The 26,153-nt window shown below is 38.1% G+C and overlaps 1 protein-coding gene across 1 annotated transcript; it reads left to right on the top strand.

Moving 5' to 3' along the window:
* The first annotated feature begins 120 nt into the window (after positions 1-120).
* si:ch211-140b10.6 (protein POLR1D-like) lies at positions 121-14,980 on the top strand. Its single transcript, XM_059964140.1, has 3 exons — positions 121-450; positions 4,752-4,826; positions 13,817-14,980. Exons 1-3 carry the CDS (start codon positions 425-427, stop codon positions 14,100-14,102), a joined length of 387 nt encoding a protein of 128 aa, XP_059820123.1. The 5' UTR covers positions 121-424; the 3' UTR covers positions 14,103-14,980.
* Positions 14,981-26,153: the final 11,173 nt, after the last annotated feature.

The raw sequence follows: 26,153 nt of genomic DNA, 5'->3' as shown, positions 1-26,153 counted from the left end.
CTGGCTGGAGATGAAAACGTTAAATCACAGAGTGGGCGGGGACACAGTCAGCCCGCCTCCTCAAACAAGTTAGGGTGAGCCTGGTCTTCCGTCTTCATACAGCGCCTGAATGAATGGGAGAGGGAGATTCCGGACCGAGGAGAGGGCGGGGGGAATAATAAACTGTAGTTCACTTCAGAACATTCCCACTTAAAATGTTTTACTTGAAAAGCAGCAGCATTTGAAGGTCGGCGCGGGAGGCGGGCTGCGATCAGGCGACTGAGACGTGCCATCTTGGTGCACGGTATTGTGGAGAGAGGCGGGGAAACGCTGGGCTTCAGCGGTCCTTCGCGCTCGCCCAGTGCAGCTGAAAGTGTCGGGCCCGATTTTAGAAGTGACCGAATAAGTCAAGGGGTTCAACCTGCTTTAAACACGCGGGTTTGTCATGGAGAAAGATGGCGAGCTCGAGAGGTACGAAGCGCCTTCAGCCCTTCCAACTGGAGCCACGTTAGTGCGGGCAGCGGTGTGGCCGTCGGCGCAAGGCCTGTTCCTCCCCTGTTTACCTTGTCAACCATTATTTTCCAAAGTGATTAAAAGATTACATGCTTTGTATTTCCCCCTGGCTAAAGTCCGCCTCACGCTCGACTTGTTCCGATTTGTGTATGTGTCCCTAAATACTAGTCCAGGGTGCTGTGAAGTGTTGCTTCTCATGGCCATTTTCCCCACTCACAAGCAGATCATGGCCTCAAGCGGTGAACTGTCCACTGCCCTTAACCTTAAGGCTAGAAATATCCGGCAGACCCGCAGCATCTGTGGGGAGAGGATTCAATCGAACATCTTTCAGTAGAGTGATCTACCTAGCATTTGCGATCATTTGTTTTTGTTCAAATTAAATGCCAGTTGAATTAAGAAAATTAAATACTAAAGGTACACCACGATATATCATCACAGTGGAATATGCCATGTGTACATGATGTTTTTAATTGCAATCCATGCTGTTTGATGATAATGCCATTATTTGTAGCCTAAATACATGAAAGTCTGTGCCCATTTCATCCAGCATACTTTGAAGACCTCCAATGTAGTAGTATCTATCTCAATAACGTATTGCAATAGCTCTGGTCAAAGTATCTTTTCTGTCTCTTCTTCTCCCCTCCCCCACTCTTACATCAATGTGATTGCAACAAATGCATTTGCTCTGTTTACTTTTTAAATTTTGGATCAATAATTCTTCAGTGTTAATCTTTTTGGGTCTTATGCTGATCTGGGTACTGTTCATTCAAAGCTGGAAAAATCATTGGTTCTTTTCCTTACCTGCACTGGTGTCCTCCAAGGTTTCTCTTGAGTGCTTCTCCAATTTCTTACCTATGTGGATGGCACCATTGTCTGAAATCCATCACGTTTGACATACGTCCTTAATGACTTCAAGTGTTGTCTCATTGTCCCTGAATTGTCAACATATTTGTCTAACATCTGGTATATTTGTAGAAGATTCCTCCAACTAACAATGTCATATTTTACTTTTCCATAATTACAATACCCTTAAGTTTGGTTTCATTTTCAAATTATGATGTTGTTCACTCAATTCCTTTGCTGGTGTCCAAAAAGTTATGGGGTTGAAGTATACCGATTCTGATCTCCGTGCCCTTGGCATTTCTGAATACGACGTGCCAAATATGCCTGACCCACTGAACCTGAGAAGTTTCTCATGAGGTAGAGCTGGTTCCAGTCAGAGAGCAGACTGAAAATGGAGAAAGGTGAAGCACAAAAGTCAGATTAAAGCTAAAATCAAATTGGCTATAATATTATTGAATGACAGAGCAGGCCCTAAGAACCATATGCCTCATCCTACTTCCATTTCTTAAGTTTTAATTTATCTGGTACTGAAAAAAGTCAATGGAGCCATACAATGTAAGCATTAATGTCCCATGGGTTTCCAATTACAGCCTGTGAGAAATCTGTTGGGGCAGGTTCCAGGGATACTTTCTGTTTGATAGCTGTTAGTCTTGGTAGTTAGTCGTAAGTCAACTCAGCTTCATTACATAAAGTTTTTTTTTATTTTGGCAAAATAGCTGCTTACAGTAGCAGTTGCCTTAGGTACTTCTGTAGAGTAAACACATTGCAAGGTTGGTGGTGATAGCTAAAGAAAATGAGCCACTTCAGATCTCAAATTTGATCTACAAATGTTCTCCTTAATTGGTACTGCAAGTTTTCAAATCCTGTCTTATCTGTGAGAAAGATGACATGTTATGGTGGTTCTGAAAATTATTTTCTCTCATGCAAAATCAGTGTAGGTGGAAATTCCAGCATCTGCAGACTTTCTCTTGTCAGTGCAGGTGGAATTCAATTTTGTCTAAGGTGATTTCTGTATCTTTGATTCTTTGACAATTTTTTACCATAGTTAATAACTATTCTAATTATTGTTGCATAAATTAGGGACATTATTATAGACATGCTAAGGTAATCTTCAGAGGAGTTACATTTTCAGAAACCCTAATGTTCCGCTGTTGGACTTCTTAAACATCTAAAGCAATATCCTTTATAATTCATATTTCCCTCGTATCTTACTCCCACAAAAAGTGCCCCGTTGTACAATGCTTTGACATAAAGCAAATCAGCATAAGGTATTTAAATTTTAACCAGTTCTTGAAATTAATTGCATACAAAATATGTTTTATTTCCCCCCAGTGCTGCAAAGGATGAACATTCTTTTTAGTTAGATCATTCTGCAGCATGTCTCTTGTAGAATATATTATCAAAAATATTTTTGACCACAATCAATTAGTCTGATGTCTGTTTAAAATGTCATCAGTGTCTTTCAGCGGAATCAGGCTGTAGGGTCTGGTGGAGGTCTATCCTGAACAACTTCAAAATTCAGAACTTTGAGCTGTACAGAGAATTCCTAGAGATGAAGACAGATGTCAGCTGCTGTTGGGGAATGGTTAATACAGTGAAACCTGTTCTCTGGTTTGCCCAAAACTCATTTGAATTCCAGAGTAGGTTGTTCACAAGCAAGTGTTGCAAACTGTCATGCTCAAAAGTGTGGGTCTGTGTGTAAGGGAATTACTCAAGTTCAAGTTGCATGTCATTGTTGCAAGGACTGCATGAGGAAGGGCTAATGCACATCATTTATCTAACATATATTAAAACTCTATGATCTATTTCATTTAAGATTAGAAGAGTATGATGTTAATGTTGCCAATGTTAAGAAACAAGAATGACATGATGTTTTCTGAAAATGTTGACCTGCTTCCTATTAGATATTTTAATGAGAAAACACACTTAAAATTTTCAAAAAAATTAAATATGATAGCCATCTTTATTACTTGATGATGGAGACTATTAATTTTCAAACTGATAGCTAAGGAATTTTCTGTTAAGATTATAACATTGCATTTGCAAAGTAATAAAGGTACTGTGAAAATTCTGCATTCAGCTACATTGTAACTATGAAAATGGACAAGGGAGAGCCAGTGAATGTAGTGTACCTGGACTTCCAGAAAGCTTTTGATAAAGTCCCACATAGGAGATTAGTGGGCAAAATTAGGGCACATGGTGTTGGGGGCAGAGTACTGACATGGATTGAAAATTGGCTGGCTGACAGAAGACAAAGAATAGTGATTAACGGGTCCCTTTCGGAATGGCAGGCTGTGACCAGTGGGGTACCGCAGGTTCGGTGCTGGGACTGCAGCTGTTTACAATATACATTAATGATTTAGTTGAAGGAATTAAAAGTAACATTAGCAAATTTGCTGATGACACAAAGCTGGGTGGCAGTGTGAAATGTCAGGAGGATGTTATGAGAATGCAGGGTGACTTGGACAGGTTGGGTGAGTGGGCAAATGTATGGCAGATGCAGTTTAATGTGGATAAATGTGAGGTTATCCACTTTGGTGGCAAGAACAGGAAGGCAGATTACTATCTAAATGGAGTCAAGTTAGGAAAAGGGGAAGTACAACGAGATCTAGGTGTTCTTGTACATCAGTCAATGAAAGCAAGCATGCAGGTACAGCAGGCAGTGAAGAAAGCTAATTGCATGCTGGCTTTTATAACAAGAGGAATTGAGTATAGGAGTAAAGAGGTCCTTCTGCAGCTGTACAGGGCCCTGGTGAGACCACACCTGGAGTATTGTGTGCAGTTTTGGTCTCCAAATTTGAGGAAGGACATTCTTGCTATTGAGGGAGTGCAGCGTTGGTTCACAAGGTTAATTCCTGGAATGGCAGGACTGTCATATGTTGAAAGATTGGAGCGACTGGGCTTGTATACACTGGAATTTAGAAGGATGAGAGAGGATCTGATTGAAACATATAAGATTATTAAGGGATTGGACGCACTGGAGGCAGGAAGCATGTTCCCGCTGATGGGTGAGTCCAGAACTAGAGGCCACAGTTTAAGAATAAGGGGTAGGCCATTTAGAACAGAGATGCAGAAAAACTTTTTCACTCAGAGAGTGGTGGTTATGTGGAATGCTCTGCCCCAGAAGGCAGTGGAGGCCAATTCTCTGGATGCATTCAAGAGAGAGTTAGATAGAGCTCTTACAGATAGCAGGGTCAAGGGATATGGGGAGAGGGCAGGAACGGGGTACTGATTGTGTATGATCAGCCATGATCACAGTGAATGGCGGTGCTGGCTAGAAGGGCTCTACTCCTACTCCTGCACCTACTGTCTATTGTCTATTGGGTTTGGAAGCTTGCTGGAATGGAGTAATAATTAACAAATTGTATGCTGAGCTTCCATTTTCTATCAGTAAAACAATTTTTGCTTTAAAATAGGAAAGCTGTGGAAGAACTTCTTACAGAAGCAAAACGTGGAAAAGCTAGGGCTGAAACAATGGGACCCATGGGCTGGTAAGGATATACTTAAAATTAAACATTAACATCATTCAAATGTTGTACAATACTTTCAGAATGCAATATGCCAGTGAAATATGCAAGAGATATTAATACTAATTTGACATGTTGGTATGTGCCAATTCTAATATAATTGATATAACGCTTAAGATTTGCATAGACTCTATAATATTACTTGATTTTCTAGTGAAAAATCAGTTACATCATTATTCCCATTTCTAGGTGTTGATGACACAGTTGGTAAAGGATGATAAATGTGTTTGTTACACTAATAATGGGTATGTCATAAAAGGTAGGGAAAACAATCAACATTTCTGGAGAGTCTTGTATGGTTACCTTAAACTCATCAGCGATCTGTGACATTGAAGGAGCTTGATAAAGCCCAAGATGAAAGAAAAGGAATGCTAGAAGCAAATACAAATTTGCAGGAGGGCAAGTGCAGTATTGTATGGAGACCTTTACTAGATTGTGGTAAAGTCAAGGTGGTGCTGAAAGAGGTATAAAGCATGACACACAAATAAATATTCAACACTTTGGTTGATAAAGAATTTACATCTCCTATTAGCGCCACTGCTACTGAAGTGACCCTGCTATTAAAACATCTGCTGAAGTAAAGTCTTGTGCCTTTTCTGCAAATTTGAAGTGTTTCTTTGCCTACCATGCTGTCATGCTGGTACTCATTCCACTACTTTTATTCTCTGAACATGTTGTTATATTTTGGTAACTCCATAAATTAATCAAAAGAAAGACACAGGGAGACAGGGATAAACACTTACTTTGTTTTTACTTTTTAGCAAGACGTGCGCAAGTGATGTGGTGACATGATGACATGTACCACTCACATACTGTCACATATAACCCATAATGAATTATTTCAGCAAGTAAAGAATGCTTAAACAAACAATATATTTACAATATTGCTCAAACGTTACTATTGGCAGGAGGCAAAGGGTGGGAATAAAGGGATCCTTTTTGGATTGGCTGCTGGTGTTTCACAGAGGTCTGTGTTGGGACCACTTCTTTATACGTTGTATGTCAATGATTTGGATGATGAAATTGATGGCTTTGTGGCCAACTTGTCCTGCAGAGGACAGGTTAGGAGAATGTCCAAAAAACAGGCAGATAGAATAGAGTGTCGACAAGTGTATGGTCACGGTCCTTAGAAGGAATGAAGGCATAGACTTATTTTCTAAATAAGGAGAAAATTCAATAAGCCAAGGTGCAAAGGGATTAGGGGTCTTCGTCCAGGATTTCTTACAGGTTAATTTGGAGATAGAATCAGTGGTGAGGAAGGTGAATGCTATGTTGCCGTTCATTTCAAGGGGACTAAAATATGAAAGCAAAGATGTATTGTTGAAGCTGTATTCGGCACTGCTGAGACCTCGCTTGGAGTACTGGGAGCAGATTTGGGCCCCCTACTTAAGAAAGGATGTGCTGTCATTGGAGAGGGTTCAGAGGAAGTTCACGAGAATGATTCTTGGGAATGAACGAGTTATCATATGAGCAGCAATTGAACGCTCTGGGCCTGTAATCGCTAGAGTTTAGAGGAATGTGCAGTTCTCATTGAAACCTATCAAATGTTGAAAGGCCTAGATAGTAGATGTGAAAAGGTCCACACTAAAGGATTCCTTTGGTGGGGAAGTCTAGGACCAGAGGGCACAGCCTCAAAATAGAGGGACGTCCATTTAGAACAGAGATGAGGAGGAATTTCTTTAGCCAGAAGTTGATGAATCTGTGGAATTCATTGCCACAGGTGGCTGTGTTGACCTAATCACTGCGTGCATTTAAGGCAGAGGTTGATAGTTTCTTGGTAAGTTTTCACCTATGACTGCATTCCTGTACATGGTTCTAACTCCATAATCAAGTTCACAGACGACACTACTGTGATTGGCCTGATTAGAGGGGATGACGAGACGGCCTACAGGGACGAGGTCCAGCACCTGGCCACGTGGTGTGCCGACAGCAACCTGGCCCTTAACACCCAGAAGGCAGACCAAGGAGATCATTGTGAACTTCAGGCATGCTCAGAGCCACACTCACGTCCCCATCTACATCGGTGGAGCTGTAGTGGAGCTTGTATCAAGTTTCAAATTCCTTCGTGTCCACATTTCCGAGGATCTCACCTGGTCCCTGAGCTCCTCCATCCTGATCAAAAAGGTGCAACAGCGCCTTTATTTCTTGTGGAGCATCAAGAAAGCTCACCTCTGTCCCAGGATACTGACGGACTTTTACCACTGTACTATTGAGAGCATACTCACCAACTACACATCAGTGTGGTATGGCAACTGTCCTGTATTGGACTGCAATGCACTCCAGTGTGTGGTGAAAACTGCCCAGCGGATTATCAGCACCCAATTGCCCACCATTGAGAATGTCTACCATAAACGCTGCCTGGGCAGGGCAAAAAGCATAATCAAGGATGCATCTCGCCCTAACCATGGACCTTTTACTCTCCTCCCATCCGGTAGGCGCTACAGGAGCCTCCACTTCCGCACCAGCAGGCACAGGAAGAGCTTCTTCCCTGAGGCTGTGACCCTGCTGAACCTCACATCACAGTGCTAAGCAGTATTGCACCCATATTGTATTGCCTCGGTACTTTCATATTTGTGTGCTGTAGCACTTAATTTTTATTCACAGTTATTTTGTAAATAACATTATTCTTTACATTTCTGGTTAGATGCTAACTGCATTTCATTTGGCTTTGTATCTGTACTCGGCACAATGACAATAAAGTTGAATCTAATCTAAAACAATGGCATGAATGGTTATGGGGAGAAGGCAGAAGAGTGGGGTTGAAATGGATTCAGCCATGTTGAAATGGTGGAGCAGAATTGATGGGGCAACTAACCTAATTCAGTTCCTATGTCTTATGGGCTTATGAGTTTTTAATTGGATATCTGCAGGCTTCAATTTGAATGGATATCTGCCATTCAAACTCATTTTGTGGAATCACTGAAACAGCCAAGCCAATGTCCCAATTCCATTTTAATTAATTTGCCGCTTATTTCTGGTGTAAGCCATTATGCTTGTTTCTGGTTAATTGTCATATTGTGAATCTTAAGGCTTCTCAGTTTGGTGTCACTTTCATCATTATCTCTTCCCTGTTCAGTCCATTTATTTTTGTCTGCCTGGCATGCTCTTTGTATGTATCCTACTTTGTTGCATTTTCTGTACATTTCACCTTCAGATCTGCATTGGTCCAGTGTATGTGAGCCCCCGCTACAACAGTAACACAGTTTTTGAGCCAGCAGCCCAGGCTTCTGTATAGATTTGTAATTTTGTTCATACTCACTTTCATTCCTGACTACAACTCAATTGCATCCCTTTGTCTCCTGTTTCTATTAATACAGCTTTTTTAACTCTCAGCTGTGCTTCAGTTCGGGGCCATTTTTGAATGCTTTCTTATAAGATTTCACAAATTTAACAATCTCAGTGCATTATTAAGCCCATTACCAAACTGGCTATGCTCAGACAACTTCTTTAATTCAGCCATGTGCTGAAATATGCTTAATCACCTTCCCATTAATTCTGCTTATGAAACCTAAAGTGTTCTGCAATCAACAATGGTTTTAGTTCTAAATGTTGCTGTATTACTTTCAGAAGATTTGAAAGCTCATTTTCGTTGGTTTGGTTGGAGCTTCTAAGCAAATTCTATGCTCTTCCACCCAATGCATTCAGCAAAACTAGCATTTGTTTCACATTGGCTATTTTATTTTGCTTCAAAATACAGCTCAGCTCACTCAGTATACATATTACTGTTGTGCCTTGTGCAGTCGAACACATCCATCTTTCTGTAGCCAGCCATTTATTTTTTTAAACTTTATGATTATTATCACTCAGTACTCACTGTTGATAAACCCATGAGTTCATCCATTTTTTTGTCCTTGTTTTAAACTCAACTGTTGTTGTCCCTTTCCAAAGAAGCACGTGCTGCACTGCTTTTTTTTTAACTGGAATGTCTTGCTGTGCTACAACAGTCGTCTTGGGTTTGTTTAAAACTTCCTCATCACCACTGTTAGGTTTTGTAACTCCAAACCGAAAAGCTCATTGAAAGCAAAGAGACAGGAACCCAGGAACATGTGTCTTAGTTTCATTTTTATTTTAGTGAGACACACACATATGACGTGGTGGTGTGATGATGTATGCTGTTCACCAATTATTACTGTGCCTTGAAAAAGTATTCAGCCCCCACATCTTTTTTCACATTTTACCATTTCATTTTCCAAATTTAAAATGTATTGAAGTAGGATTTCTGAGCTAATCTACAAAATATTGTCCATCATGTCAAATCAAAAGAAAAACTTATAAACATGTAAAAACCTAAATTGTGAGGCTGAAAAAGTATTCATCATTTTATAATTACTCTGCTAAGTTTCCTCAGGAGCAATATACTGTATTACCTTACTCAATTTGTTAATGTGGAAAATTGGAGGATCATCTGTTTTCATTGAATTCTTCAGAGCAAATACTCCTTGACTGTAAGATGCAACAATATGGTAGATTTTCAACAGAGCAAACCAGAATGAGGACAAAAGTGCATTCAGGACAAGACAGGGAAATGACAATAGAAAAGCGCCTATCTGGGGAAGGGTAAAAGATCATCCCTAAGTCACGGAATATACCTCGGAGCTCAGTACAGTCCATCATGAAACCACAGCCACGCTGCCTAGGTCAAGCCGCCTCTCTATACTTAGAAGGAGCTGAATGGCACTTGTAAGAGAGTCTACTGTGATGCCAGCAGTCACTGAGTGAGCTGCAGAAGTCAGTGACTAACTGGAGATGAAGCTTGTGGCTCCACAATCTCTAAGGCCTTGCACAAAGAGGGTGTTTATGGAAGAGTGGCAAGTAAGAAGCCATGGCTAAAAGAAACCATATCCTTGCCTGTGAAGACTTTGCAAAGCTTCTCTTAGAAGATACTGTAAAGATGTGGAAGAAGATCTTGTGGTTGGATGAGACTAAAATGGAACATTTTGGCCTCAACGTTAATGCGACGACTTAAATTTAATACCATGCATTAGCCAGGTAACACCATCCCTTTTGTAAACAATGGAGGAGGTACGTTCATGCTATGAGGATGCTTTTCAGGAGCAGGGACTAGAAATCTGGTCTGGATTGATGGAAAGATGAATGCTGCTAAATACAGAGAGATCCTGGATAAAAACCTGCTAGCCTCTGCCAAAAAGTTTAAACTGCCAGTTGAAGTGGTGAATACAGGCTCACTTCTAACATTTAAGAAAAACTTGGACAGGTACATGGATGAGAGGGGTATGGAGGGATATGGTCTAGGTTGAGGTCAGTGGGACTAGGCAGAAAAATGGTTCGGCACAGCTAAGAAGGGCCAAAAGGCCTGATTGTGTGCTGTAATGTTCTATGGTTCTATGGTGAGGATGTTCATCTTTCAGAAGGACAATGAGCCAAAGCACACTGCCTGAGCATCCATGGAGTAGCTTCAAATGAAGAAAATTGATGTCCTTGAGTGATCCAGTCAGAGTCCTGACCTTAACATGATCAAACATCTCTGGCAAGTCCTCAAGATCGCTGTCCACTGCTGCTCCCAACTAACCTGACACAGCTTGAGCAATTTTGCAAGGGGAAAAGGGCACATCTTGCTCCATCACATTGTGCAAAGCTAATAGAGACTGTGACTAAGTACTGAGCAAAGGAGGTGAATATTTTTGAACCGCTGATGTTTTTCAGTTTTTATATTTTTAGCTTTTCATACTTAACAATTTTCTGTTTTTTTGGGCTTTACTATGAAACAAGGAATACAAATAAAAGTTCTCAGTTAAATTGATCAATATCCCTGGTTGTAATACTAATTTATGTGAACAAATGGTTGGAGGCGGAATACTTTTACTATAACATGTAATGAATTATTTAAACAAGCAAAGAATACTTAATCAAGCAATGTATGTACAATATTACTGAAATATTAAATGCACAACACATCATCTGCAGATTTCTAAAATATTAATATAGTAAATTTATCCACAATTAAGCACCTTGGATATACTTGGACCATGTTCCCCTGAAGGCACATTCAATATACAATAGTTTCCAAACTTATTTAATTCATCCTTATTTGTTCTCTTGAAGTGGAAATAAGTTAATATCCTACAATTTATCTGATTGCATAATTCATTTATATCTGAGAAGGTCCAGTCTTAAATATGCTAATTAAAAAGACTACATCAAGAATCCTCCTGTGTACTGTTGTAGACTGGAGGGTATTTTTGTATTTGACAAATAGTTAACTAGTTTTTAGAACAACAAGTTATTTGAAAACTATTAAGATATTTTGAAAAACATAGGGCACAAAATTTAACTGACCGAAAAAAAGGATATAGATCCTTAATGTGATTAGATTGGGAAAGGTACAATTACATTCTACTCATTCTACTTTTGGGAAAGGTACAATTACAGGTCCATTATTACAATTAAATTCTTACATTAAAGAATTATTGTTGGATTATAAAATTAAAAATTCAATCAAATCTATCAAAAGTCCTCATGTCTTTTTCCTGCACAAATCAATTGTTAATAATGTATATCACTTTAATGTGGAGAGCTGTCCTGTGTGGGGTTCAGAAATGTAATTAATTAATACTTTGTGACTTCTTTACTTGGCATGTTAATATTTGGATTGTAACCACACCACTAAATGATAAATCATATTCAAGCTTATTGAACCATAACTATAATTTCCAAATGCCAAAATTTGCATTTCAGAAGGATTATACTTGATTAGTTTTGTTATGTTTCACATAGAAGTGCTGATCTTCAAATAGTTGTTGTATTAATGACCATAGTTATACCACTATAAGAATCAAATGATTAAAATGTTATGACAGTTTAAAAGGATTGTGCATCTTTTCCCATTTTATTGAATAGAAGTAAGCATAGATATTTAATATGGATTTATAAATCAAAAGCCTATATAACCAAAAAGAAATATTTATAAAAATACAGTAAATAAGGATGTATTGCCTTTTCATCTTGGGTTCTTACAATTTCTCCTGTCTTGTAATAGAAAAGATTTTAAGTATACCTTTCATGAGCTACCCTTTCCAATCTTTACTTCACCATCTATGTCATACATTGTGCAAAATGTTGGTCATAATGCCACCATTCCTGGCCTTTCTGGTGTTCATATGGCTACCTAATGTCTTGAACATTGAATTCAGAAATCTTCAACACATGCATATCCCTTCACTTTAGTTTTGTAAATTCTTTCAGGTCATGGCCTATATTCAAAAAATCTGGAAATATCTGTGTCTCATTTCCCTCTCTTTTAAAACCTATTGCTTTCTTAAACCGTTATTTTTTTTGTAACTTGCGTCTAGCAGGCAGTTTTTCCAACTTATTTTTCTCACTTCCTGCTTGCTTGGCTGGAAAGTTAGGCCACTTACCAGCCAGTATAATGTGGCATTTAGACATGCACATAAACATGGCTCTGACAGCATTTATTCCACTGAAGTTATAATTTTTCAGATGGAAATTTGGTGCAACATTCAGCAGGAAATTAAGTTGTAATGATAGCATCCAAAAACTACAAAGGATGCAAGTACATTAATGAATACTAAATGGAGTGCAGTATGAGAAAATGTGAAAATACCTATTTCGACAGGATAAGTAAACGTTGACGGTTTGCAGAGTTTTGAAATTTAGAGGATATCCTAGGGCATGATTCATAAAAATTCAGTATGTGGGTGCAGCAAGTAATGAAGAGGGCTAACAAATAATGTTTATTGCTTGGTGATTTGAATACTAAAGAATGCTGTTATCTGGGGCAAGGACACATCTATCATACTGCTTACAATAGTGGTATTATTTATGAAAGATTGGTAAGTTTATTAGAAGCAATTCAGAGAAAATTTGTCCGACTGATTCTTGGAATGAGTCAGATACCTTATGGGACAAGGTTGGATAAGCTTGTCTTGTATTCCCTTCTGTTGAGAACCTAAGGGGCACCAGAGGGAGGTGATGGGCAGGTAGGGAGATAAGGTGAGAGAGGGAAACAGGAATGGGGAATGATTCCACATTCCTGCTTCTCTCAGTGGGGAGGGGGGTCTCCTCTCCTTCACCATTCCCCATTCCTGTTTCCCCTCTTCACCTTATCTCCCTACCCTCATCTATCATCACCTTCCTCTGCTGCTCCTCCCCCTTTTCTTTTCCCTATGGTCTTCTGTCCTCTCCTATCAGACTAACCCCCTTCTCCAGCCCTTTATCTCTGTCACCAATCTACTACCCAGCTCTACTTCATCCCTTTCCCTCTCCCAGTTTCACCTATCGCCTGCCACCGTCCTCGCCTCACTCCACCCCACCCCGCACTTTCTTACTCTGACTTTTCCCGTTCCTCTCCACTCCTGATAAAACCATAAGACATAGGAGCAGGAATAGGCCATTTGGCCTATTGAGTCTGCTCTACCATTCAATCATAGCTGATCCGTTTTTCCACTCCTGAAGGGACTCGGCCTGAGATGTTGACTGTTTATTCCTTTCCATAGATGCTGCCTGGCCTGAGGAGTTCCTCCAGCATTTTATGTGTGTTGCTTATAAAAAAGGCTTTTTGAATATTTGTATATTTAAAGCTGACATCATCAGGATTGGCAAACTCCATACAGTTCAAAGAGATCAGCACAGCATGACTTTAGCTAGAAATTGTGAAGCTCCATGAGAGTTCAGTAGGACCACCCAAGCAACTTTCAACCAATATCTTTTGTTTTTGTCTATGAATCTATTTAAAATCTTTGATGATATAAAAGGTGGTATACAAGTGTAAACTGGTACGAATGACTCCTGCTCACAAATAGTTATTTGTCAGGATTGAAACCCTCCAACTAAATTTATACAATACTTTAAATTTTCTGAAGTAGAAACCTAAATGGGGCACCATTAAATTTCTTGTTTAATTCTAAAGTGATTTTATTATTTTTTATATTATAAATGGTGAAATATAGAGCATACATTATTTTTTGTTTTAACAGGATGAAGTGTCCTCTTCCGGGAACTAACAAACGTTTTCTGATCAACACTCTTAAGAATACCGTGCCATCTCGAAAGTCAACATATGATCACAGACAGAGCGAGGAGGTTAAAGATCCCGATCTAAATGAGAATGAACGAAGAAAAAAAGATAAGCCTCATAAAAACAGTTTCCAGCCCTATAAACATGAATCAAAAACAAGAATGAAATCCAACAGGACTCCATCTCCAAGGGAAAATGACTCAAAAAGAAACGCCAAAAAATACAAGAGTACAAAAGATTATTGAAAATTGTGTACATCAGATGAGCGACAAAAACATTAGAACAGAAAAGTGCACTCAAATAATTAGAAGCACTTGCTTAAAAATAATTGGACTTTGTCCTAGAACAAGAACAACTGGAATTGTCTTTATGGGGAGCTTTTAGCATACACACTGTAACATCCATATAATACCATATGACTATTCCATGTTCTACATAATTGTGTCAATGGTAAACATTGTCACTCAATGGTAGTATAGTAATTGACACATACCAGAGTGCTCAATTGCTCTTTCATAAGTAGTAGTTGAATATAGAAGATGATGCAATAAAATACAGAAATATGAAGAATTCATTACCATCCAGAAATATGGTGCAGTGCTTACTGATAATACAGATAACTAGTTATTTTTTTGACAATTGTGTATATGTTTTGGCATTTTGTGTTCTCTATTAACTTGGAGAAAATCATTCTTTTAATCCACACCAGATAGTTTCAGTAATTATATGCAATTTTCTTACTACATATTTTCAAAGAAAGGAACATGGTGTGACCAGATTAGTGTTGAAGTAAAACATTGAAGTCATTGAATGGCTTTTGATGGTTGGTTATGGTTTATATTTTGTTGCAAAACTGGATAAGCATAACCTTTGTTAGATTGGTTTGTTTAATGTATAGATCCTGATTATACTAAAACTTAATTAAATATTTACAAAAATCAATATTTATTCATGTGGACAAGCTATTTTTTCAAACTGAAAATCTGTTCTTACAGATGTGATGTCTCAAATACACAATCTATATTAAGAGTCAGCAGTTAGGGTATACAGAACTTCAGAAAAAAATGTCCTCTATTTCTTCCCCACTCCAAATTAACCACTAGCAATATGCATTGTGGAAATGTTTAACAGCATAAATTTTTTTTCGGAATGTTAATGAATGGTTACACCAGAACTTACTGGTGAGTGGTAATATTACCTAAAGTAATGTTGTGAAGCGTATAATAACTTTAATAAAGCAGACTTTATTACTCTGTTGTATGAAAAACCTTACAGACATAATAGCCAAAGGGTATGCTGATTTTTCACAGTTCAGCATATCATAGAGGGCGTATAAGATCTGCACTATAAGTTGCACAAAAAGTGGTAGGCCACCCATTTTAATTCCACTTCCCATTCCCATTCAGACCTGTCAGTCCATGGCCTCATTTACTGTCATGATGAAGCCACACTCAGGTCGGAGGAGCAACACAAATTCCATCTGGGTAGCCTCCAACCTGATGGCATGAACATCGATTTCTTGAACTTCTGGTAACCCCATCCCCTTCTCTCCTCCATTCCACATTCCAACTTCCCTCTCTCACCTTATCTCCTTAACTGCCCTTCACCTCCTTCTGGTGCTCCTCCCTCTTTCTTCCATGGTCTTCTGTCCTCACCAATTAGATTTCCCCTTCCCTAGCCTTGAATCTCTTTCACCAATCAACTTCTAAGCTCTTTACTCTCCCCAGTAACCCCCTCCCCCCTCACCATTTCAACTATTCTTTTTTCCATAGATGCTGCCTGGCCTGCTGAGTTCTTCCAGCATGCTTGGATTTCCAGCATCTACAGATTTTCTCTTGTTTAGGAAATATAGGATGGATTTTTTAGCTACATGTTGATAAGGCCTGTTTCATCTTGTTACCAAAAGAGTTGAGATGCTTTGAGCCTCAATCTCATTAACTTGTTTTAGACATTGATGCAATTATAGGTGAATAGGAAATAATAACACAAAAAATAGGAGCAGGAGTAGGCCATATGGCTGTGAAATCAGCTCCATCGACCTGCCTTTTCCACCAAGACCCTTTATTCTCCTGTAATACAAAAACCTATTTAATTTTTTCTTAAATATATTTATATAGAAAACCTATGGCATAGTATAGGCCATTCGGCCCATGATGCTGTGCCGAGCATGTATTATTTTAGAAATTACCTAGGGTTACCTATAGCCCTTTATTTTTCTAAGCTCCATATACCTATCCAGGAGTCTCTTAAAAGACTCTACCATATCTGCCTCCACCACTGTTGCTGGCAGCCCATTCCACGTTCTCACCACCCTCAATGTAAAAAACTTGGCCCTGACATTTCCACCTTATGTAAGTTTCTGCAGGCAGAGAATTTCACAGATTCACTAATTCCTGGGAAAAGAGCAAGCTTGATGGGCCGAATGGTCTAATTCTGCTCCAATGTCTTAAGGGAAAAGCTGTTGCTCCTTTTCTTTGTCTTAAATCTATTCCTCTGAATCTTGCGGTCATGTCTCCTAGCTCTAGTCTCACTCAACAGTAGAAACAATTTTCCAGCCTTTATCTTATCTATCCCTCTCAGAATTTTATATGTTTCTATTTGATCCCGTCTCATTCTTCTGAATTCCAGTGATTCTAGTCCCAGGTGACTCAAGGATATCTTTACTTAAGTAGAGAGCGCAGAACTGCACACAGTACACCAGGTGCTTACTCGCCAGTACTTTGTACATTTGCAGCAGAACCTCCCTGCTCTTAAATTCAATCACTTTAGCAATGAAGGCCAACATTCTGTTTGCCTTCTTGATAACCTGTTGCACCTACAAATCAATCATGCACAAGCACTTCCAATTTGCTCTGCACAACAACATGCTGCAATCTTTCACTATTTAAATAATAATCTGATCTATTTTCATTCCAAAGTGGATGACCTCGCAATAACCAATGTTGCACTCCCATCTGCTAGACCCTTGTCCTATCTATTAACTTAACCTATCTATATCTCTCTGCAGACTCTCTGCATCCTCAGCACAATTTGCTTTTCCACTCAATTTGGTGTCATCAGCAAATTTAGATTCGCTACACTTGGTCCTCTCTTCCAAATTGTTAATGTATATAATGAACAGTTGTGAGACCAGCACTGACCCCTGCCTGCAGTACTCCACTTACCACTGTCAGATTTCTGAACTGTCTATGAACAATACCACATTATTTGTTATGGAAAACTACAGCACAGAAACAAGCCCTTTGGCTTATCAAGACCATGCCAAACCAATTATTTGTCTAGTCCTATTCACCAGCACCTGAATCATAACCCTCCATACCCCTCCCATCCATATACCTATCCAAATTTCTCTTAAATGTTGAAATTGACTTTTCACCTACCATTTACACTGGCATCTCATTCCACGCTCTCACCCTCCGAGTGAAGAAGTTCCCCTTAAACTTCACCTTTCACCCTTAACCCATGACCTCTAGTTCTAGTCTCACCCAACCTCAGTGTAAAAGGACTCCTTGCATTATCTCAGTCTATACCCCTAATAACTTTGTATATCTCTATCATCTTCCCTCTTCTACATTCTATAAAATAAAGTCTTAGCCAGTTTAACCTTTCCTTATAACTCAGGTCTTCAAGACATGCCAACATCCTTGTAAATTTTCTCTGCACTCTTCAATCTTATTTACATCTTTCCTGTAAGTAGGTGACCAAAACTGCACAGAATATTCCAAATTAGGCTTCACTAACATCTTATACAATTTCAACATAACATCCCAACTCTAATGTTAATTTATGAACCCTAGTGTGCCAAAAGCTTGCGTTACAACCCTATCTACCTGTGGCACAACTTGGAAGGAATTGTAGATCTGTATTGCCAGGCTCCTCTGTTCTACTGCTCACCAGAGTTCAACACCTCACACTTGACTGCATTAAATCCCACCTGCCATTTTTCAGCTAATTTTCCATTTACCGTTTAAGCGTGCTGTGGACTCAATCTGAGATGTCCCTGACTCTGGCATCCAGGAGGCAATAAACCTTCCAGGAATCTCGATCTTGTCTACAGGACCTCCTTTCCGTTCTCCTAACCAACAAATCCTCTATCAATATAACATAATGCTGGAGAAACTCAGCAGGTCAGGCAGCGTCCATGGAAATAAGCAAATTGTCAATGATTTGGGCTGAGATTCTTCTTCAAGAATGCAAAGGAAGGAGAAAGATGCCAAAATAAAAAAAAGAGGAGGGGAAATAGGATAGCTAGAAGGTGATAGGTGGGTGGGAAAGGTAATGGGATGGACATGAAGGAATCTGATAGGAGAGGAGAGTTTGGATATCATGTCCTGTAATTGATCCAAATGATTAATTCTTTGCCACTTTCTTAGCACTTCCCATGATCTGGTACTTGCTTCTACATATCTGACAGGTATGTATATATATGTATGTATATATGCATAAGCTAAAGAAACACACTGCCTAATTTCTGTTTCTTGAAAAACAAAGTGTGAGTTATTTTTTTACACATGAGCTTAATATGTTTTCAATTTGGTCGTACAACTTGGAATATTTCACAATTGGAAATACATTTCATTCTTTAAAATTATTTTCAGAATCTGTCCTTCATTGGCAAGGCCAGCATTTATTGCACATCCCTAATTATTTATGAAAATATGATGTTGAACCACTTTCTTAAACTGTTGTTTTTCTTCAGGAAAAGGCCCTCCCATGGTGCTGTTAGTTCATGTATATATTTTTAAAATTTGAAGTTATTATTGTGTACAAATTATAGTGGGAATGAGAGTGATTCAAAGTAGCTGAATCCTTTTTTTTTGGTGATAAATATCATAGATTTCAAGTAACCAGGACAAGTAACTGCAGTGTGAACATTAGTTCACACTGAAGCCAGAATATGAATCAAAATCAGGTATATTATCTGGGCCTTCGTTGTGAAATTTGTTAACTTAGCAGCAGCAGTTCAATATAATACATGATAATATAGAAATAAATAAATCAAACATACATATATAGATTTTTAAAAAATGCAAAAACAAATAATATATATCAAGAAAAAAAAATGTGTGGTAGTGTTTATGGGTTCAATGTCCATTTAGGAATCATATGTCAGAGGGGAAGAATCTGTTCCTGAATTGCTGAGTGTGTGCCTTCAGGCTTCTGTACTTCTTGCCTGGAGGTAACAACGAGAAGAGGGCATGTTGTAAGTGATTGGGGTCCTTAATGATGGACCTCGCCTTTCTGAGGCACCGCTTTAACAAGATGCCTTGTATCTTGTATCCAAGGAGGCTAGTATCCAAGATGGAGCTGACTAATTGTTCAACTTTCTGTAGCTTCTTTCAGTCCTGTGCAGAAACCTCCCCCACCCCCACCCCCCAGTACCAGACAGTGACACAGCCTGTCAGAATGTTCCCTATGGTACATCTATAGAAGTTTTCATGTGTTTTAGTTGACAAATCAAATTTCTCAAAACTCCTAATAAATAACCAATGTCTTGTCTTCTTTATAGATACATCAATATGTTGGGAACAGGTTAGATCCTCAGAGATTTTGACCTCCAGAAACTTGAAATTGCTCACTCTCTCCACTTCTGATCCTTCTATGAGATTTAGTCTGTGTTCCTTCGTCTTACCCTTCCTGAAGTCCACAATCAGCTCTTTGGTCTTACTGACACTGAGTGCGAGGTTGTTGCTGTGGCACCACTCAACTAGCTGGTATATCTCGCTCTTGTACGCTCTCTCATCTCTATCTGAGATCCTACCAGCAATGGTTGTATCATCAGCAAATTCATAGATGGTATTTGAGCTATACCTAGCCACAAAGTCATGGGCAGTGCTGGAGAAATGGATGTTCAGGGTTGTCAATGGGATGCCAGTCAAGCAGGTCGCTTTATCCTGGATGGTGTTGAGAGTTGTTGGCATTGTACTCGTCCAGGCAAGCAGTGAGTATTTCACTTCCCACAGCAGACCCTGCTCTTTTAATCACAGAATTTATATGGCTGGTCCAGCTGAGTTTATAGTCAATGGTGATCCCAGGATATAGATGATGGAGGTCTCAGTGATGGTAGTGCCATTGCATTTAAGTGGTTAGAAATGTTCTTACTGGACTTGCTCAGTACCTAACACTTGTGGTTCAAGCTTTGCTTGCCACGTATCAGCATATACTTAAATGTTTTCTAGTTCTTACAGCATGCAGGCATGGAAAAAGGAGATGCTTGTTGATAAGTGCTTGGTCCTCAGCAAAGGGAGTAGCCCCAGCCTGCATGCAGTGAGGCCTAGGTACGTGTGAATTATGACAGCAACCACTGGACTGTGTTCTCTTTGATGCTCATTGGCCAGTTTTACTAGGCACCTTGATAGTACGTTCTCACCTTACCTCTGGAATTCAGCTCTTTCGTCAATATTGATGAAATCTTCTATAACTTTGCTGATGAGAGAAGGCACTTAATGTATTATTATAATTTAAAGTTCCTCAGGAGTAAATGATTGCACTGTGGATTCAAGACAGTGGGTGAAAACAAATTGAAGCAGGAATTACTGCAGTCTTTAAATTCTCTTTAAGAACCAGTTACAGTGGGAAATATGACTTTATGCAGAATACATTTCCACTTTAATCTTCTTATTAAGCATTTACATATTTGACTAGTAAATCCACTAACAGACCATGTTCTAAATAATAGAAAATTTCCTTTGATCCTACCAATATATCATTTAAATAGATGGAATTGTGAATTGTTGATTTGTTTATTTCTGAAGTATTATTCCAAATTAAAACTCTGAAAGTTTACATACATAACTTCAAGAATAATAATTGATTAAAAAGTGGATAGAAAATAATAAACATTTTTACACTTGAGACTTCCAGGATAAAAATGAAATGTGAAAAGAATGTGCAAAATTACGTGTTGGAATGGTTCTTAACTTCCATCATATTTTGGCTGTAGCTATATCAACCCCATTTTAGCAAATGTCTAATAAATTATAAACATGCAGTTTAATAAGAAATAACCGTCACTAAACTCCTTTAGGACACCAAAATAAAAATTGAAGTCTGCAGATAGAAGAACTAGTCATCTGAACATAGGATTGAAATGTGCAGCTGTCAAAGCAATAAGTAAAAGGGTATTAGACAGCAATGGTTTTGCTGCAGAACTCCATATTCTTTTTTTAAAAAAGGGACAGTGAACTGTTGCACCATCCCACTATTGCTTGGTAAAACACCATTTTGGCTGACTGGGTGGTCTTAAGTCTCTTGCCACAGTAGTTTCGTAGTTGATACCAATCAAGGCCCAGCAGCTGAGACCCTCTGTGACCTGTTCCGACAGCTTTTCAAACCCCAATTCACGTTCATTTGTGTAGGGGTGCTTTTTTCTGGTGTTTTATTTATGGGATTACATAAATGAGCCATTAAAAATGTAAATCTTCAAAACACTGAGTGAATACAACTTTAAACAATAAGCTCAGTCCAGTACAGTATATAAATGATTTAAATCAAGAATTCCACAACCTTGTATCTATGGCAACAATACAGAATTAGAAAAAAAACTAAACAGCTCAGTGTTACATGAGAAATTTATAGCAGAGAAAGATACGTTTCCAGTACATATAAATTAAAAATAACTAGATAATATAAAAGAACACAAAATCAACCTGAACTGGTGCAGGTGACAATGTGATCAATAGTACATAGGGATACCATATGTTTAAAATAATCACTTGAAACCAAAGGACTTTGGTATGTTGAATCTATCTCGTTATAGCTTTCTTTAAATAGGAAGGACAAGCAATCTCCAGAATTAATTATTTGATTTGTTAAAATAAACCACACTTTTACAAAGTTCCAAAGAACTGATTTTGTAGTATAAAACTAGCACTTTTTTCTATGATTTTTAGTTTCTTTAATAGAGTCATTGCATTCCTTTCTAAAACTTCTCTTCATTCTACCTTTACATTTGCTGTTCATTTTGAGTTCAGAGCTTGCACAAAGATTGTTTTGAGACACACTGTTTTGAGCAGGCACATTTTTAAAATAATATTATCATCTGTATGATTTGGGACCATGAACTTGAGAACTGAACTAATAACATTTCTGCTTTAATCCTATAGTTTTTATATATAAGTGAGTTCTTTGTTAAAGCAGAATGTAATTACTTCTATAAGATACTGAAAATGTAAAACTTAAAAACTTGACATAACTTACAATAAATTTTGTTTTTCCACTATCAACTTTTTAATATAGTTTTGTTATGGCATAAAATGATGCAGATAAAATGATAACTGTATGAATCTATGATCCAGGACAACTGAAATAAATGGAGTAAAAAGCTCAAATTCTAATAAATGAAAGTCTTATTTTACTAGTAAATATTAGAGGGCTCAGAGCCAAAGTAAATAGCAACTACATTGTTATGTAATAATATCTGCCCATGAGTTCAAATGCTTTATAAAAAAATGGGGAAAGACATATAAAATAATCATTATTTTCTTCAATTTCAGGTTTTCAAGATAATGGAATTCTAACATTCCTTTTTTGATATCCTTTGACCTATACTCACTACTTATAATCAAATTTTTCATTCTTTAAAATGCAATTTTTCCCTTTTTTATTTTAGTTATTTTTAACCTGCAACAAAATGCTTTTTCTGCTAACGTACAGTATTTCCATGATGGCTTTATGTGCATTTAAAAAAAAATCAACATTGGCAAGGCAGGAGGCAGCACATAGGCTGTTTATTATATCAGACACCCAATTATCCTTTCAATTAAATTCAATGGAAAACAATAGGCACTGTGGTAGCCGACCCATGTTCTGTACTACTAGCATTCTATCCACTTAAAACTGTACAGCAAGGAATAGGCCATTCAGCCCATTACACTAGTGCTGGCTCTGAAGAAATTCCATGTAAGATGATCTTCATTTATAATTCTTGTTCTATTTAACTTTTCACACACTTAAGCTTTAATAACATAACTTAAAAAATAAACACTGCAAGCATACAAAATTTTGTTGTAGCCTAGCACTTGTAATGGTGGAGTGTAGAAATACAGGTTGAACCTCTCTAGTCAGGCACACTTGGGAATTGACTGGAACTATGGGAAATGTCAGACCACAGAAAACGCAGCCTGATCATCTTCCTCGGGAGAACTGTTATTGTTAAGTACTGAGGGACAGTTGTGGGAAATGGACACTGGAGGAGTCTAAGAACTCTCTTATAATTTATGTACATAAAGTGATGCTAGGTACAGGAGTATCTGTAAACCAAAGTTTCCATAAGTCGGAAATGTTATCAGCTAAGATCACTGTTGGCTGAGATTGCGAAAGTTGCATTGGTAGGTAGTAGCAATTTTACTTAATTTTATTTGGATCGTCGTTGTAATTAATTAATTAATCAGTCAGATCTGCACCACCGATTCAAAGCATGCTGACCCACAGGACATAGTGAACGAGAGAGATTCAACCAGTATGAAATAAGGACCCACAACCTTGTACTTACTTCCAACCAATTTTGTAAACCTAACTCCTAACTAAAGTAGTTGCTCGAAGCACTGGAATCTGACCAAGTTGTTTAGCAGAATTTTGCAGAATTCTTAGTTTTCAAGGAAACCTATTATAATGATGTTAAATTGTATTCTGTTTTCCTCTTAATAACTGTCATGCCACTATTTGCTCTGTACTATCCATCCTAGTTCACTGCCTTGCAGCACGCAGCATGGTACCTCCAACAGATGGGCAGCTCTGTTTATATGGAGAAAGTCAGGATATGGAAGTCAGCATGAAATTTTAATTGTAGGCTTTGAAATTATGAACAGTTCTGCCATAGAATATAGAATAGAATGTGTTCTGCCATAGAATATAGAATGTGCCTATCTAAGCTCCTCTTAAACTCCACCAAACTGCCCGCTTCCATTACTATCCCTGATAACCTGTTTGAAGCATGGTATGTAAAACAAACATTTCTCTTACAGGTATATCACCTTTAAGGTTCCCCCCTTTAACCTTAAAAACAAGTCCTCTGGTGACATTTCCACCCTGGTTTCTGACCATCCACCCTATATATGACCCTGATAATTTAAAAAACCTCAATCAGGTATCCCCTTGGCCTCCAATGGTCTAGAGAGATTTGAAGATGAGCTTTATTTGTTACACATCCCGTTACATGGACATGTAACTGTGTCTAGTTGCTGGACACAGCCCACAAGTGTCACCACTCTTCTCATGGCAACATAGCATACCCACAACTTACACATCCAGAAAACTCATAATTTACCTTATAAATTAATTAATCAGAATCTGGTTGCCAATTCAGCTTCAGTAACTATTCTCAGTGTCTCTAGGTCAGGACAGTGAAATTGCCCTGCGGTTACTGTTCTCTGGAAAAAAAGGTAAAAACAAGTGTGTGGTTTGGAGTATGCTCATCCAAGATGCTGAGGAGGAATAGCTTGGTCATATTCACCAAATTAAAATTCCCATTTGGGCAAGAATAGTCGTTCAACAAGGAAGTAACTATTTCAACACTGGAGAGGAAGAGTGAAAGTGGGAATGGAAGGAAGTTGGTGGAAAAAAATGAACAAAAAGACTTATACTGCATATCTATAAGAAAAAAAATCAATTCCTTTTACATTTTAAAATACCACATAATTAATTCAGGAGGATGTTTAATTATATTTAAGAGAGAAAATTTCCTAAGTCTAGTGTGCTTTATGGTTGAGGTAAGTTACTGCATAAATACACTCAAGAGCTAAAGGGACTTCTCAGTTATATGGAAATAGTGATGTGCGATTGAATTTCAAAGTGAAATCACTGAGTATTGGAAGGCACAAGGTGTTCAATCCTGCTCACTATTGACAGGCAATTATTTGAAATTAAATTAGAATTTCTGTTTCCGGGTCAGTAGTACAGGCCTCTGGCTGCTAATCTGGTAAATTAACTTCTTTACTACATATCTAATATAAAGTGCACAAACTTATTTCAACCATAAAAACTTAGAAGGTTTTTAGTTGAAAGTATTTGATATGACAAAATTAAATCAATGTGTTTGGTTAAAACTGCATCACTATTTTCAGTCCTGATGAAGGGTCTCAGCCTGAAATGTCGACAGTGCTTCTCCCTATAGATACTGCCTGGCATGCTATGTTCCACCAGCATTTTGTGTGTGTTGTTTGAATTTCCAGCATCTGCAGATTTCCTCGTGTTCACTATTTTATGAGCTTTGTATAATCATATGATAAACCAGATGTGGAATTTTAATAAGATTACAACAATAATTTTGAGATAATCACTTTAATATGGCAAAATATGTCAAAAATTCAAAGTAATTTTATTATCAAAGTATATAAATATCACCATATATTATCCTGAGATTCATTTTCTTGTGGGCATACACAGTAAATACAAAGGAACACTTATTTGAAAAAGTGTTGTTTTCTGTAAAAGTTTTTTCACAGGAGTATTATCAAATCAAAAGTGGTGTTAAGCAACATAAGGATATATTACAGCAGTTGCTTCGTCAAAGAAAAGCAAAGAGTGATAGAGAGAAGTTTAGGAGATAGTTCCATTGCTCAGAGCCTTGGCAGCTAGAGGTCTGACCACCATTGCTTGAATGATTAGATTCAGGTATGGTCAAGATACCAAAATTAGTTGAGCTTTGGGTAGGTAAGGGCAAGGGCAATAATGGGATAAGGAGGTGGAGAGGGATGACAGAGGAGTAGAAGTGTACAAAACATTTGAGAAGCTTTGAAATTGAATCATATATGACCAGAATCCAGTGATGGTCAATAGGAATGGTAGGCGAATGTGAATTGGTAAACTTTAGAACATGACAAGAGAGCTGGGGATGATCACACATGAGCAGCAACTCGAATCGAGGAGAATGGAAGAATAAAGACAAGTCTGACCATTCTAATAACTAATCAACCTGTAATATGAATGCTGTTCTTCTTTGCACAGATGCTGACAATTTCTGGAATTTTCCATTTTTATTTGATGTATTCTGCACCTGTAGTGTTTGTGCCTTTTGAACAGTGGAATAATCAAGACCAGATTTGTGAGGGTTTCAATAACTGATGACTGAGACAGAAGTTGAGTCTGTATGGAGATGGGAATTAGCATTTACTGATATGTTGTCTGCAAACATATTTCCACCTTTTCAAATAATGAAGTGAAGTTGGGAATGGGGACCAAAGATGCTGGTTTCAGTACGTCTGTTTACTTGGAAAATATTGATTGTCAGACAGCATAGGGGCCTTCAGACTGCAAATTGTGTGGCCTCTAGCTCCAGCTCTACCCTAGACCAAGGC

Source organism: Hypanus sabinus, chromosome 3 (assembly GCF_030144855.1).
Source record: "Hypanus sabinus isolate sHypSab1 chromosome 3, sHypSab1.hap1, whole genome shotgun sequence".
NCBI lineage: Eukaryota > Metazoa > Chordata > Chondrichthyes > Myliobatiformes > Dasyatidae > Hypanus > Hypanus sabinus.
This window is presented reverse-complemented; position numbering and strand designations above follow the sequence as displayed.